Below are 16,615 nucleotides of genomic sequence, written 5' to 3'. Positions count from 1 at the left end.
CGGGGCTCTCGCAATCTCCTGACAGTGATAGCTTCGACGCCTGTTTTGGTGTCTTTAAGGAAGCCTCTCAGAAAGCTCCCCACGCCCAAAACGAACATATGCAGAGGATGCCTCGACCTCGCACAAGTAGACGGCGACGGCTGTTCGGACCGGCTATGCTAGTGTTATACTTCGAGACCGTTATTACATCTGCTTTATTACATCCGTTGTTGCTTTGTATTGTATTTTAATTGGTTGTCAGGACCCGGCGTTGGTGTGATTAAAGACCTGATTTTCAGTTCTATTCAGTTAACTGAATAGGTTCTATGGTGACAGATGGGACTATAGCAATTGCAATTCTGTGTGGTTGCTGCGACGCTCACTTTCTATTATTACGCAGTATTTTGGCTCAAACACGTGATGTTAATTAGTTTTAGGCGACCTTTTTATTTGTGAATTCGTATTTGACAATTACAACTAAAATGCTCGGAATATTAATTTGCACTTAGACCAGGCAGTTTTCTGTTAGACATAGTTCAATGAAAATTGTTACACTTGAACTTTAAACCTTACTTTCATTTATCTTTTTCTTTAGTTCGAAATTACGCGTATCAAGTCTCGTGATGGCGGCTTGACATGGTTGGCAATCTTTGTTACAGTGATTTACTGTCTCATAATAAATTTTTTCTATTTTCATTTCATTCAATTTTCCAGTAGTTTTTCAATCACTGTAAGTTCACAGATAGAACACATCATGTGAAGCAATTTATTTGTCCTGTTGATAAAACGGTTTTCTTTTTGTGGCCTGTTCTCCCACTTTGATTTTAAAAAGACTTAAACTGAAAACTCGTTTATTGAAATATCACATGTAACATGGACTATACGACTATCTTAACTGTATGTACTTTTACAGTTATTATAGAATATTTTAAGAACATTTATAGTTATAAATTAGTGGATCCCATCTGTTTCCGGGTGTACAGGTCAGAACAGGATTGTTGTTCAAGGTCTGAAGTCTGTCTTCGCATCGCACTTGAAGTGTTGCTCCAATCTCATATTCAAATAGATGCCAGTCAACAATTTCTATGCCCGCTGGTATGGTAGGGCCAAAAATTCGGCAACCTTTCGCTGTTGGAAATGGATGGTCATATCAATTGTATTTGAGATGAAAAATTTCCGGACTGATAACCTTTAATAACAGAGAACTTTAAATAACATTACCTTGACAAACTGGTGGTTGATGGTTCCATTCCAAGCTGTCCAAGCATCGCAAGAAACTTTCTCCTTGTAACGTAAAGCCGGTATCACATTCAAAACCTACAAGGGAGCCGGGACGACCGATTTCCGATCTGCTCGCCTGGTACATGGAACCGTTTGTAGGGGCAACTAATGGAGGGCAAATCGGTACCTCTGCGAACCAAAGTAAGCAGTATAGGTATTATATAATGCAACAAGGATTAACCAGGACAGATGTGCGGCCTATAATTACGGTGAAAGAAATTACTTTGTCGACACAGGTTTCCGGTCCACTGTGGCGTGCATTCACAAATATAACTGTTACCATCTTCTTTACAAGTTCCATCGTTATCACAAGGATTTATACTACACGGGTCGTTAACTGTAAAACAGTCATGTAATGGTAGTTAAATAAGGAAAGTTTAAGCCGCACTAAATTCATCTCTAGTGCGTTCTTTTTCGTTGATGCAGCATGTACATAAAACCAGAGCTATATGTAAAAGTTAACATTTTCACAATTCGTCCCATAAGCACTGCCCAAGCAAACGCACAAATAGCTACGACCACTGCGGTGGCAAGTACCGCCATTTTTGCATGGGAAACTGCTGCATGGATCAAAGCCTGCAAATGAAGAAGTGCGGAAGAAATATTTGAAAAAGCTTCCGCCACTAATGTGAACACGGAAGTATTTTAGAAGCAAGTATATGATTGTAATGATCTTATATAATATATAAATACACGATGATTAGAATACTGAACTAGGATAAGCATTTTGAAAACTCGCCTATTTTTGCCGCCTTCATCACAGAGTATATTAATTTCTTACTGCAAGAAGTTGGAGAGTTTTTGTTCCAAGTCCCATGTTCTGTGCACGTCATTTCCTTGCTTCCGGTCAAAAACTCATTTCGATTTTTGCATTCAAACGAAATGGTCGTTCCTTGAACGTAACTATCGTGGCTTCCTCCGGAGATTTCTATGGATGCTGGCACTTGAGGGCGATCGCAACGGATAACTTCGTACAAATACACAAATTTAAATTAAAATTGACTCTATGTAAATAATTTTTGTTGTTTTACTGCTCAGATGCATTTGAGTAGGCATTCCATGTTATACGTGCAACTAGCAGAAGAAAAGTTTATCTACCATTTTCGCAAGTATCTCCCGAGTATGGTTCTACGCAGTCACATACAAAAGAGGTCTCTGTATTTCGGCAAGTTCCGCCATTCAAGCAAGGAGAACTGCTACATAGATCGATGTCTGTGAAAAAATTACTACTTTAAACTTGGATTCAGCCAAAATGATTTGTAATGTCTTTCTCTGTGATTCGTCAGGAGGTTTATTTTAGAGCTGAAAAGAATCAATAAACCCTTGCCAAGCATCTTACCGACTTCGCATATGAAAAGATGCCTGATGGTCTGGCAATTAACGTTGTACCAGAACCGATGAGGATTCGTATACACCACACCGCAATTTTTTCCGTTATTGTAAGTTTCAGGCTGGTTGCTGCCCCAACGTTGAAAGCTTTGTTCCCCCGGCAGAGGTACTCGGCTTCCATCTGAGTACCGCCATGTTCCGCTCAATTTATTCAAACCAATGTGGTAAACCCCGTGATTTTGTAGAAGTTTCATGAGTGTTTCAAAGATCCTTTCGGTTTTCAGTGTCGCCAGCCGTCCAGGCAATTGAGCGCACCTTGCAGCTGCATCCACGTGGTTTAACGCTTCCTGATACAGCCTGTATATCTTGTTGTTCACCGTTGTCAGCTCTACACATGAAAGCATTGAGTGCAAATTTTTTTTTAATTCAAAATTTTTGTTATCAGCCTTTCATTCATCTCGGATTTCTGCATAACTTGAAAGCTGTTTATAACCAAAGCAAAACAGGTTTTGAAATAGTCTGACACTCACCAACTCCACCATTGAGACAAGGTTGAGTGAAACATTCCCTGCTTTCTGTTGCCTCTCCCTCACATATCGCACCACCTTGTGGGTTTTGGCAAGTTCTTCGCTTGATTTGTTGACCTCTGCCACAAGTTTTTGAACACGAGCCCCATCCGCCCCAGCCAGTCCACCCAGCTAAAATAATTCACAGTATTACGGTATAAAAACAAAACCAAACGTTGTTGGGAAACCATGCAACCATGAAGAGGTTCAATGGAAAAACATGTTTTTAAAGATAATGTCGCCAAAGTGTGTCGAAAGCGGTGGAGCTCGTTAAATGTTAATGCTTAACCACAATCAAAGTAACACGCACACGGACAAGACTTGTCACATCTGTCCCATTCATCGTCATATTCTGCAGTCAAGGAACACCAGTCAGCAAGACCAATTTTAGATTCAATGCATGACTTGTAGGTTCTTCCTTTGTAGACGAAAGGAAAATGACACTCTCCGGAGTCAGTGCATTGTCGTTCTAAACGTTGAAAAGTGTTTGTCAAAAAAGTAAAGAATAATTTGCATCTTACATGCAGCAATGACATGCCAAGTAAACCTTTTACTAACCCACACACTCAGGAAACTCATTTGACCAAGTTCCGGAGCGTCGGCAATATATGGTTGGTTGTCCGATCATCGTATAGCCTTCATCGCATGTAAATGAAACACTTCTGTCTGCGGGGACTTTTTCCCCAGTAGCTCTTGACAAGGTTCCGTGAGCCGGTGTTTGAGGAACAATACATCGACTCTCTGCACAGGTTTAAGTATTACAGCATAATATGAAAGCCTCTTGACAACACAGGTTTCTTATAAGTAGGCTACCTTCACAGACAGGGGTTGGTCGATTCCAATTCCCGCTTCTCAGACAAGTTGCTTTCAACGTCCCAGATAGCTGATTTTTCATGAAGTAACCTGGATCGCATGAGTAAGTAATTGTCCCATCCAATAACACTCTGTTGCCCGATGACGGGGAAACGGATCCATCGGTTGGCGCAGTAGGCACCAAGCAATCAAGGCCTAAGAATGCATTTATTCAAGTTACATACATTCCTTCTGAAATCATCGTTCATTCAATCATTCATCGTCGTAATCAAAGTTTGAGTTTTGAAGAAAGTGGGCGAATTCGCCAACGCAATTTAGTAAAGACTCTTATTACTGATTTTGAATTATTCCAACGTTTTCATCAAAAACAATTTGTGAAAGTTCCTTGAAAGATAACTACATAAATGCGCTTAAATGTAAATCTCGACGTAGCCGATCTTACGCAAGCAAATTGGAGCTATGTATAGTTATGTATATATGCTATTACGTAAATCTAAAACATATTGCGTCATTTCTGGTGTCAAATGTGAACAAAATTCAAACATAAAAGAAGTTTGCTGACAAGATATAGAAGATTTGAAAAAAGCACAGTTTCATACGTTAATAAATAATAAATAATAAATATTAAATAATATATATATCTTAACTGAAATTTCATAATCGGATTAATTAGTTTGATATAAATTTCCAGCAAAATGGGACTTGATGCGAAACGTGATTAGAGAAAAACAGATCAGTAAAAACGTTGTGCCTTAAAATTTACTTCACAATTCAGTTTTCCTGAAAGTAATAGTTGATGCTATGAAAATATGGTTGTTTAAACTGGTGACTTTATCTGGCATAGAAACGTAAATTACATCTTAAGTTGGTTTTAAGTTTTGTGGGTGCCTTTTCGTTGGCTTGAGCTGTACTTAATTGTTGTTTGTATTCACATTTGTTATTGTTATAAAGCAATTCGCAAAACTCATGTTTTTACCGACAAACTACACATTTTTCAAGCAAAAACCTTGAACTATGGATTTCTATACTAACACTCTCGTAGAAATTAAAACCAGAATAACGATCACCCTGGCAGCCTGTTGCTGGTAAACAAGAAAATATTGCAACGTAAAATTTCAAGACTCAAATATATTTATCGCTTGTTTCAAACACGGAATCAGTGAATTTAGTTCAAATATTTCCCGGATATACAATTATTTTATTTTGTCAAGCTAACTGTTCATTTTTTATGAGCACATTACCTATTCTACAGTAACCCGCTTTGTCTGTAGCAGTCGCGTTAAGCAAGGACAGCGCATTGAATTACTCAAACCACTCCTCCTATTTTCAAAACGATAAAATCCCGAATGACGTCATCGAAGGTTTCAAACATCAAAATTTTATAATTTTCGCAATTTTACCAATTCCGAAGTTTTCGGAAAAATGTTCCGCGGAATATTATTAGTTTGAAATCTTGTTTGGGAGAATGGTTGCGAAAATGAGATTGTATTGTTCAGCACCGTTTAAAAGCAACTCGTAAAATGGTTTCAACATGATCTTGCTCCCAACTTACTTGTGCAAGTAGGTGGAGGATCAGACCAACGACCACTTGACGTGCAGCGTGATTCAGCCGTTCCTGACAACTCGTAGCCACGATCACATGTGTAAGTGACTCTGTCGCCATAAACCCATTGACTTTTATTAGGATTAGCTGTAGAATGTTCTGGAACATGTCGGTGTACACATCGTCGTACTGAAATATCAACGTGCACATTATGAGTTTTATGTGATATTTCAGAGTGTTGGTAATAACTCACAGTAATTGTGAAACGGTATTTCTGTAAAGTTGTATTTCTGCAGAATTAATTATGTTACAATGCTATGCTATATTAGAAGGTAGAAATGGCAATTCTTGGTAATCACTTTTTCTCCAAATAGTGTGACAATGTGTTTACAATGAGATGAAACTTCTTTATATCTGAGTAAATTTACGTCTTAGTACAAATGTGACAATAGAATAATAATAAGATGACAAAAGTACAATAAATTGCTCACTGCGGCAATTGGGTAAATCATTTGACCAACTTCCACTAACTAGACAGGTTGATGAAGGATTTCCTCTCAAGCTATACCCAACATCGCAAGTGTAACTTAGAACATCATCTACCAGCCATCGCGACTTGAATGAACTTGGTCTGGCGTCTGCAGGTGTGGTTCGGCGTGGACAGGTTATTTCTGGAAAAGTGTTTAATTGGATGTGATTGATAAAAGCACAACATTTTAAACACATATTTTTTCCTTTTAAATGTTCATTTATCATCCCTTCAACACATATTGCATTTCCAAAATACAACATTACACTTTTTATCTTAACAATAGTTACCGTCGCAACGTGGTGGTGGGGAAGTGAACGTTCGGTCTTCTTTGCAAGTTGCCCTTGAGATACCAACCAGTCGATATCTTCGACCACAAGAGTACGTTATGATCTCATCCAATGCCACTCTGCTAAAGCTTGGAGGTTCAACAAAACCGAAGCTTGGAGCTCTGGGTACGTCGCATTCTAACTCTGTTTACAATAATGAAATTGTTTTAACACAAAACTAAGTAACCCGCAAGTGTAAATGACGTATATACTATCTTACTTATTTGTTCGTCAAGAGCAAGAGAAGCCCCTGACTTAGTTATTATGTGCAGCAACGGGCTATTGCTTTGTTAGAACCGTTAATAAATTGTTAGTTGCACACACTCTTGTCATGAAAATTAACCAAGCATTTGTTTGCATGTGTTTTTACAATATATACAAAAAAAGACTTAAAACGTTAAACAATGAACTCCAAAACAATAAATTCGTAAATTAATTTTTTGTAAAACAATGTACGGTATTTACATTTATAAATCGTAGCAAAATAAACTAACTTTCTAATGCAAGCGTATATAGATGTTTTATTGAACAAATTGATAAAGCATTTGATTATGTTGTAGAAATGAATGAAATTAGGAAGCTTCTACAACTTAAAGTAGAAGTTAATATCATGCAAACATAACTCATATATTTAGTTTTACATTATATACGATCCATCGCGATATAAATGGACATGGTATATATTCCTTGTCAGATCTGGTTCAATTTGGGAAAGTTCCTTGAAAGGTAACTGCATAAATGCGCTTACATGTAAATCTCGACACAGCCATTTTTACCCAAGCAAGTTGGTGCTGTTCCCGTCCATTTTTTGTCGGATCTACATGTCCTGTTTCTTGTTCCTTTCAGAATGAATCCATCATTGCAAGTGTAATAAACTGTATCGCCATAAGTTCTGTCGCCTTCGATTGTCCCATTGCTGAATGTATCCCAATCATCACAAGGAGCTTCTAATTGAGAAACAGATGAAAGGTTATTGTAAAGCCGAAAACGTGTAAAAAACTGGACCAATATTGCTTAGACTTTGCCAATAAAAAGTTTCGATTACTTGCAAACGTAATGAATGTCCCGTTATCGGTTTTCTACTACAGTACAACTATTTTGCTTTCACCAAACTGTTACTTGGATTAATACAAGACATTCCACAAAAGTCATCACAAACACATCTCTTCAATGTTCCTCTACAATCTGCATCATTCTCACAAGGTTTCCTGCAGGTTCTTCCTTCCTCCACTTGGCAAAGATCAGCACGACAGAATGAGTCAAGATGAGAAAATTCTAGTAAATATTTAAAGTAATTTTTGTAAACGTTTGTTTTTATTTGGTAAATTACAATTTTTCGACTAATGGGAACAGAACCTGATTCTGTTCGTTGTTGTATTTCAGAAATCCAGGGCATTAGCGGAGCTACGCTTGTGTAGTAGCCTGGAAACTGGTATTTTATGCCGTTTTCTGTGTATGTTGATCCACATCCCCAACCCCAGCTCACAATTCCAATTTGTATCCAACATCCTTTGCCAATAACATTTTTTTTGAACTGTAAATTAAATTCAAACGTAATAAATATCATGTAAACTTGCATTTAATTCAGATAATCCTCCTTAAATTTAAAAAAAACCTCATAATAACTTAAAATTTGCTATAATTGAGCTTCAGCAAATCTCTGTTTCAGCTTCGCCCACCTCTCGTACAAGTGGTCCGCCGCTGTCTCCTTTACATGCATCAGTTATAATATCAGGGTTTCCCCCAATTCCACAAATCATTTGGTCAGTAAACGTAATTCCTTCCGGTAAACCTTGTTTTCTCATTTGTGCAATACTTCGATTGCACCTGAAAATTCATGAATTAAATCTAACAATTCGTAAACCGTTTTGTGTTTCAAAATCTCTACAAGCAAAGTGATCTCATATTTTTTCATAGTTTACAGAGTCACAGTAACAGCCACAGTCACAATGACAGTCGCAGTCACAGTCATAGTTATTGTTTTCTTTCTTATATAAAAAGCTCTACAAGCGACCTCATTTGTCATATTTTCATTTCTCGACAATCGGATCAAGCGGCTGAGAAATGAAATCTACTTTGGATCACCTTTCATCGCCATAAAGTTGAATTAGTGCTTGGTTTAAAAATTTCGAAACTTTAAAATCAAAATCCGATGGATTGCGAATCCTTGTTTCACCAAAACCAGTAATGACTGTTAGAACAGACTTTCTTTCAAGTTCTCCTTTTTCGATCAACCAGTCGCCTAAAACAAATTTAAGCTTCAATTTACGGACAAAATCATTTCAAAAAATATATTTTCTGCAATTGTACGTGACCTACCTTCAGTTTTGCATTTATCACTTCCTGAAATCTTTCTCCCAAACAACGTCCTTTCATTTCTCTCCAAATATTCACTGACGCAATTTCCATCCATGCATGGCAAGCACACTGGTCTCACATATGACGTATAATTCACCCAACCTGCATTTCCAGTTTGCTGCCAGTACAAGCCAAGTTGCTTCAATTCTCTGCCTACAAGAACCTGTTGCAACATATCGATTTTTTTCTTCAGTGTTTTCAGAAAAAGTTGATTTCAAACATATAAGATATAGCTCTTATTTTGAAACACTTTTCAGTTGCAACATATTCTGGTTTCATCAAACTTCTAATGCTATTTGATTAAACAAAAATTACCAAAGCTATGTCGTAATCAAATGTGTTGATGGAAAAGTTTTCGTGCTCATAAATCTTCTCTGTTCGAAAAACTTGTACATGTGAAGAAAGCTGAGATTGATCGCTTTCCGGTAACTGTCGAATTCCTTTGAAAAAATTGTTACACAGCAAACTTAATCAACGCTTTGTTGTTTTACAAAACAATCTTTCAATGACATTCAACCAACCAAACGTAAGCAAGATATTGTGCGCCCAATCTCTTGGTCTTGCCAAGCCATGAAAGACATGAGCAGCTGTGAGAACCCATCTATGGTTGATTAAAGACCCACCGCCTCTCACACGGCGATATGTCTACAAACGGTACATCTTTTAGGTAAACTCAAAATTATAGCCGAGTGTTAAAGCTATATATGTAAATAATCAAGCTTACATCTGAAACTCTTGCCCGATTTTCGGCTATTAGAACTTGCCAAGGCCAAGCAGCCAAATTTGCTTCTGTTCCTTTTACAACTCTGCCAATACTTGCTCTTTTCTTCACATTTCCAACATCTCCAGATGTTCCGCATTGACAAAAGTCTATGGAAGCTTTTTGTTAGTCTTGTTTAAATCATATTTCATTGTCTTTCAACTAATTTGAAACCTGATGGTTGAACTGATTTTGACTGTAGCAAAATTAGACAGTGGTTTGAAAATATTTATTTTAGTCCATGTTTTAAATCAGTGGTTCCCAAAGTGGGCGCTGGCTACTTAATGGGCGATTGGGGGGCGCAGATAATAAATTGGGCAGTAACAAGAACAGTGCCGAAGTAAACATTTGCGCTGTTTGTATAACAGTTTTATGCTTCGATTTACTTATTTTCCTTTCGTGTGTTCGGTTTCATAGTCTGAGAATTTTCGGTTAATATTAAAATAAAATACATTTATTGGTCTCACTATTCTTATTGTTACGTTAATGGACGAATTCCAACAGTATTGCGTCATAATAATCTTGCGTTTTTTCTCATGTTGCATATGCCAAAGTGCATTTAAGCAACGAGGAAGTTAGTGTGATTGTGAATAGCAATATTCTTAGATTTTAGTTAGTGAGCCCGTACCTAGGTATAGTTATTTTATTCAGTCATTAGAGTGCTAAATAATGAGTTCAGTCAAACGAAAATGCAGGCAATACAGCTCAAGTTATCTCCAGTATGGATTAATTTCAGCCCCAAATTTCAAATCACAGCCAATGTGTTTGCTGTGCTCTAAAGTGTTTTCTAATGAAGCGATGAAGCCGTCCAGACTTTCAGAGCATTTAACGAAAATTCACCCAGATAAAGTAGCCAAGAGTGCAACATTTTTTCAAATGGTCCGGGACAATTTCAAAAAACGGAAAACTGTTGGCAATATGTTTTCAAACCTTTCCCATACAAGTAATTATGGATAATATGCGTCTTACAATTTGTCTTTGATGATTGCAAGAAAAGGCAAGCCGCACACGATCGGCGAAGAATTGATCTTGCCATCAGTGAAGGAAGTTTTAGACACCGTTTTGCATCACAAGGCCTCTTCTGCAGTTATTAAATCTATTCCTCTGAGTAACAATACTGTTCAGAGACGAGTGGATGAGATGGCCACCGATATAGAAGATAGCTTGTGCAGCGTCATCAGGAATACAGAATTCCGTTTACAACTGGATGAGTCTCTATTACTTGGGTATGTTCGTTTTGTGAATGATGGAGTTTTACATGAAGAGTTGGCAATCGCTTTAACACTGGATTCAGATACTCGGGGTGAGACAGTATTTCAAAAAGTTAAAACCTATCTCGAAAAAAAACAAATTCCAGTTACCAATATCATAGTGTGTGCAACTGACGGCGCCCCATCTATGAGAACCGTTACCGTGGCTTCATGGCATTCCTTAAAGCAGCGAATCCAAACGTGCTTACAATTCATTGTGTGATTCATTGGCAGCATTTGGTGGCCAAGAATATCAGTGGTCGTCTTAACCTCTCATTGAAGACTGTCATCAAGGCAGTAAATAAGATTAAAGCTCGTGGACTTAACACACGCTTGTTTAAGCAATTCTGTAAAGAGAACAACGAGGCCCTTGAGCGCTTACTTCTACACACGGGAGTAAGATGGCTCTCCAAGGGGAGCTGCCTTGCTCGATTTTACACACTGATAGATACTGTTGTGGAATTCTTGGAAAGCTGTCACCCTGGCCTTGCCAAAGAAATTATTGCTATGAATTGATATCGCATACTTGTCAGATATATTTTCCAAATTTAACGAATTGAACCTATTCCTTAAGGGTAACGAGGTAAATCTAATCAAGGTAAAATCAGCACTGTGTGGATTTAAAAATAAGCTTGGGTTGTACGGACGAAATTTAGCTAGACGCAATTCTTCCAGTTTTCCAGCTTGCAACAACTTGCTATCAGTGACAAAGGTATTTCTAATGTTGATGTTGAGACATACAGCAAGTATATTAAGGAATTGCATGAAGACATGGAAGTTCGGTTTCAGGATGTAATACAATTGGAGATTCCTGACTGGATAATCGACCTATTCATTAATATTTCCGAGCAAGGGATTCTGGCAAAATGATTTTGAACTCAAACCAAAATTCCATATCTCGTATCAATCATTTTGGCTGAAACGCGGAATTAAAGTGAAATATCCTCACGTGTGGGGCCGGGTAAAAATTTTTTCATTGCATTTCCCAGCTCATACTTATTAGAGCGTACTTCAGTGCCGTCACAATGCTGCTGGACAACAGAAGAAACCGCCTGGACATAGTGAGACGAGGAGATTTACGAGTGTTATGTAACAACATGTTTATGATGTAACAAAAGCTTTGTTTGACTTGAATGGTGGATGATGTAATAATCCCTGCTATTTAGTTTTGATGGCTTGAGCTAGGCTTGCAAACGTTCGATTTATTTGCTTATCGACGTAGTTAAAGAAACACGATTACACAGTTCGAAAGAGGAATTTCCTGCCGTGTCAGAAATGTTTTAGTTGTCAAAATTGACCCATCGTACGTCGAGTAATTGTAAAAATTTCAGGCTAATTTTAGTGCTGGTTTTGCAAGCGTGCATGTGCTTTTTCCTTGCTTCTCGAATGGACAGTAAATTTGTTGTTACTTTTTTGTTAAATGGGCGTTTGATAGTCAGTAAGTTGTCCAGGGGGACGTTATCGGAAAAAAGTTTGGGAAACACTGTTTTAAATTGTTATGATGATTTTCAAATTTGTTTCAAATTTTAACCACATGTTGAACTTTTCTCGTTTAAAAATATTTCAGTAGAACTGAGTAATAACCTTTACAATTGAACTGCTAAATTAGAACTAACCTTGGCCCTTAAAAGTATCGGGTACTTCAGTGGAAGTTGGGTTGACCAAAAGTAAGTGTCTGGGATAAGTTAGGGATTGGAGTTCGTCATAGGCGGAACTTTCATGAACATTTGATCCAAATGCTATTACGTAAATCTAAAACATATTGCGTCATTCCTGGTGTAAAATGTGAACAAAATTCAAACCAAAAAAAAGTTAGGTAAACCCAAAACATGAAATATCGAAACATTTATGTTTAAGTGTTGACTTTTATAAAGCTCCTGAAAATTCAAACATATTATTTATTAAATTAAAAGCTTGTAGATGAAATCCACACAAAAGTACGTTTGGCAAATTTTTTGACAATCCATCTATAAAATCTTGCATCACGATTTTTGGGGAAATCAGTCCTGGAAAATGTTGACCTTGAAAAATGAAAAACAATCTGTAACTAAATTCTTGAGTATAACTGAGTTGATGACACACATATACTCCTTCTACCATTGATAAACAAGAAAATATTCCTCATGTTTTCCGAAATGTTTTGTGCGATGCTTGAATAGACTTCCCGTAATTTTCGCAAACCCTCCGCAGTGTTTCTCAATTCACCAACATTTTGCACGAACTTTTCTGCGCCAAATCACGAGTTGATAACATTTTTTATTATTTTAAGCTCATTTTATAAGCAATGCAATTTTTGTTTCAACTTCTCTTTCTCCTTTACCTCTGTCTGCTAAAATACTTCTCAGCGATTGAATTACTTCTTGTGTAGGAACTGAAGCAAACCTCAGGACAACTTTGGATCCTGAGGCAAAAACAATGATGGCGCATTTCAAGTAGTTGTCTCTGCTTGCCTGTAAATTAAAAAATGAATTTGTTTGCACAAATAATTTGATGCTCGTCTATATACAAGATAGAAATTATTTAGGCCTACTTTAAAAACGTGTAAATGTTTACCAACCTCAATTACAAGTTTCTCAGCAAAATTCAGGGAAACTCTAAGAGTTTCATCACTGACATCTTTAGAAATATCAATAACAAAGATTGTTTCATGCAATATTGTTGATGTTGATGATAATGAATGACCCAGGCTGTGGTTGTGGACGAGATCTTCGGTTGTTTCCAGATTTCCTTGAAGTCGACGTAAAGGAGCTGAATTGCTGGCAGGGTATCGAGGGTCTGAAAAAAGCACAGTTTCATACGTTAAGAAAACGAAACTTTTCTGTAGCTTTTGAACTTCGAACACGCACCAATTAGTACGTACTCTATTGCGCGCCCTTCTTTTCCAGATTGAGAGACTTAATAATATTCTAAACTTTATCGGATATATAAAGATACAGTTTACACTTTTGTTATTACGATGAGCTCCTTACGACACCTATGCATTTTGGAGCACCACCATCGCTCCACTGTAGGAAGTAAAAACATTCTTGTTGTCGATCTCCAATCATCGAGTATCCTTCATCACATTCAAACTCAATCATCGCTCCCACCGTGAAATTGCTCCTTGTCAAGAGATTACCGTTTATTGGAACTCCAGGATGCGGACATCTTGATTCATCATCTAAATAAAAACCACGACATATTACAACTACTCTGCTATAATTCAGTCTCAGTTATAACTCTTTTCAGTTTAAGGCATTGCATGAAAACTCCAACAAGGCATATTATAAATATTTTCCAAGTCAGCAAAAGGTTCATTCACCAATCAAATCGCAAATTGCGTTTAATCCACTCCACTGTCCGTCTTCCATGCACGTTTGAACGCTGTCTCCTAGAAACCGTTGCCCTGGAGAGCACTGAAACGTCACTTGGTGTCCAACCAAATATGGGCCATGCTGATCCTGCACAATGTCGCCACCCATCGATCGAATTGACGGCAATGGATCACCACAAGTTGTAACTATAACGATTTAGCAAATTGGAATAATTCAAAAACCATGTTTGTGACGTTAAAATTGATAATTTTTGTTCCTAAAAAACGTTTAAACTATAAGGTTGATTTGTCAACATGACCTTGGCATATTACTCACGAGCGCAGTTGATCAATCTTCCACTCCAGGTTCCTCCTCCTGTGCATTTCCTTGTTAAATCTCCGGATTGAGGATAAAATCCGACGTCACACCGGTAGTAAGCTCTTCGTTGAAATCCTTCTCCGTCATATTTGATTGAAGCGTGTGTGGATGGTGGGGCTTCCCCGCAATTGATATCTTAGGACAGTAAGATTTGAAATATAACACTTAGTCAATGAAAGTTACATAAAAATAAAGATGATTGATATTATTATGTGTAAATATATCACCTGGGTTCACGCAAGTCCTACCACAATACCCATCACACATACAACTCATGTCTTCTGTGCAGTCTGAACTTGTCACACAATTTGTTCCGCATATCATGAGATTTTGCAAAACTTTTTTTTCGTCAAACCTGCGGCAACTTCCTGAAATCAAAGTAACAAGTTTATGTTCAACAATCTTGTTATTTTTGAGATAATAGCAAATGGTTTAGTTACAGCAACATATCATAAAATGCTTCATAATGACTCGCTTTGAACGACTTTATCTTTGATGTTTATTGACATTCACTTACGAGCACAAACCGCCAATCTAGTCCAACTTTTCCTTCCATGGCATAAGTTAAAATTTTGAGATCTTTCTAAACGGTAACCAGGCAAACACTCATACTCAGCCATATCATCATACTGGTAAGGTGCCGAGGGTTTCAATACGAGTGATCCGTTCGAGAGTCTTCGATAAACGCGAACTCTTGCCATATTTGGTATCACCGATGGTAGACCGCAAAAGTTATCTATAAATAATGTTAAATATTATGTAAACTTCTGTTGTTATTTTTCAACTGTATAACTCCATAACATTGCACGAATACTTGTTGAATTGTTTCAAAGCAAAAGGAAAAGAATTCCATGACCGTAAATACTGTACATGTTAAAATAACTTTGCTTTCTTAACTTTGCTGTAAGCACAAATCATAAATTTTTACATTACTGCTTTATCAGGAACACATTATAACTTACTCATATTGATGCAAGACGTTCCACATTCGTGATCACAGCGACATATTTTTCCATCTTTGCACTGAGCTTGTGATGAACAGGGCTTACGACAAGGTCGTCCTACAGCATCTGCCTTTGTTTGGTTTCGTCTTGGACACTGAGCTGAGACTTTGAAACAAGAATTATTTGTAGCATAATCAAAAATGGCTTCAAAAAACATGTAATTTTTTACTAACTTTATTATCTTTGACTAATACAATAACATATGAAATACTAGTTTACTTTGGTAAGTTGTTGAAAGCAAAACGATTACTGCATAAACTTGACAAAACTCGATCTCCATGTTTTCCGAAACTAAAGTTTCTTTCTGTAGTATTAAGTGAATCTTATAAGCGTTTGTCTAATTGCCTGGAGCGAAAAAAGAAACAACCCACATAACTAAAGATTTTGCCACAGATTTCTGTTTATAAAATAACATTCATCAATCACCTTCACAAATCGGTGCTGATCTGTAATTAAACTGGAAATAAACTGCTATAACTAAAACATAGCTAAACGGCAATAGCTCAAACGAACCCTGTTGATATCTATTAATGTTGAAAGCTCATTCAAGACACAAAGGCACATGTGAAACCAACCATTCGTGCAAAACAAACCAAGTTGACTGAATTGCCTCGTTCCTAGACGAAGTACATCCGGTAGCTTCCTTCATCTGACGTCACTTTGTTTCGAGTCGTTGTTTTTTAAACTGTGCAACGTCGACAACAACTTGTAGTGGTGAGTGACCGGAGCTCATGCCTACGGTAAGCTTTGGAGTAAATAACATTTGGTTTTGCGTCAAGAGGCTGGAATTGGTTTCACGTTTGCTTACATGATACGAAACTTACAATTGTGTACAACTTACAATTTGTGACGAACTTCATTACTAACGTATAACGTTTATTATTGTATTATAGTTGTTTGCATATAAGACTATTTCTCACAAGTTTTCCAGTTTAAGGCTTTTAACCTCTTTAATCTCTTTCTTTTCTTTCTCTTTCCAGCCATTGTTTTGGGGACTTGCTGTAAGTCAATATAAATGCTGGTCTGGGTCTTAAAAGTAGATTGTGGTTGATTTTAGTGACCATGAGCGCTGAAACGATTCACCGTTGATGTGAAAACGATCCCAGTGTACGTGGGTATCAAAACTTCCTACAAACTAACATTTGTATTAAGTAGAGTAGTATACGATATACGTACATGAAGCACTATGTAATTACTTCGAAC

At 37.2% G+C, this 16,615-nt stretch overlaps 1 protein-coding gene across 1 annotated transcript; it reads right to left on the bottom strand.

Annotated features, from left to right (window-relative positions):
- Positions 1-813: 813 nt before the first annotated feature.
- Positions 814-15,991, bottom strand: LOC143468459 (uncharacterized). The gene is made up of 36 exons (XM_076965685.1): positions 15,926-15,991; positions 15,632-15,716; positions 15,371-15,517; positions 14,926-15,144; positions 14,636-14,776; positions 14,367-14,543; positions 14,039-14,236; positions 13,712-13,897; positions 13,295-13,512; positions 13,058-13,187; positions 12,835-12,963; positions 12,679-12,758; positions 12,354-12,489; positions 9,452-9,597; positions 9,249-9,372; positions 9,043-9,167; positions 8,689-8,890; positions 8,455-8,611; positions 8,049-8,196; positions 7,726-7,903; positions 7,489-7,644; positions 7,146-7,316; positions 6,331-6,513; positions 6,003-6,182; positions 5,521-5,700; positions 3,969-4,163; positions 3,714-3,896; positions 3,466-3,624; positions 3,120-3,287; positions 2,600-2,977; positions 2,359-2,472; positions 2,042-2,227; positions 1,724-1,836; positions 1,484-1,598; positions 1,201-1,389; positions 814-1,107 (listed from the first exon to the last, which is right to left on the bottom strand). Exons 1-36 carry the CDS (start codon positions 15,974-15,976, stop codon positions 908-910), a joined length of 5,847 nt encoding a protein of 1,948 aa, XP_076821800.1. The 5' UTR covers positions 15,977-15,991; the 3' UTR covers positions 814-907.
- Positions 15,992-16,615: the final 624 nt, after the last annotated feature.

The sequence above is a fragment of the Clavelina lepadiformis genome, chromosome 8 (genome assembly GCF_947623445.1).
Source record: "Clavelina lepadiformis chromosome 8, kaClaLepa1.1, whole genome shotgun sequence".
Lineage (NCBI taxonomy): Eukaryota > Metazoa > Chordata > Ascidiacea > Aplousobranchia > Clavelinidae > Clavelina > Clavelina lepadiformis.
Note: the sequence above shows the minus strand (reverse complement) of the source record. Positions and strands in the feature narration are given on the sequence as shown.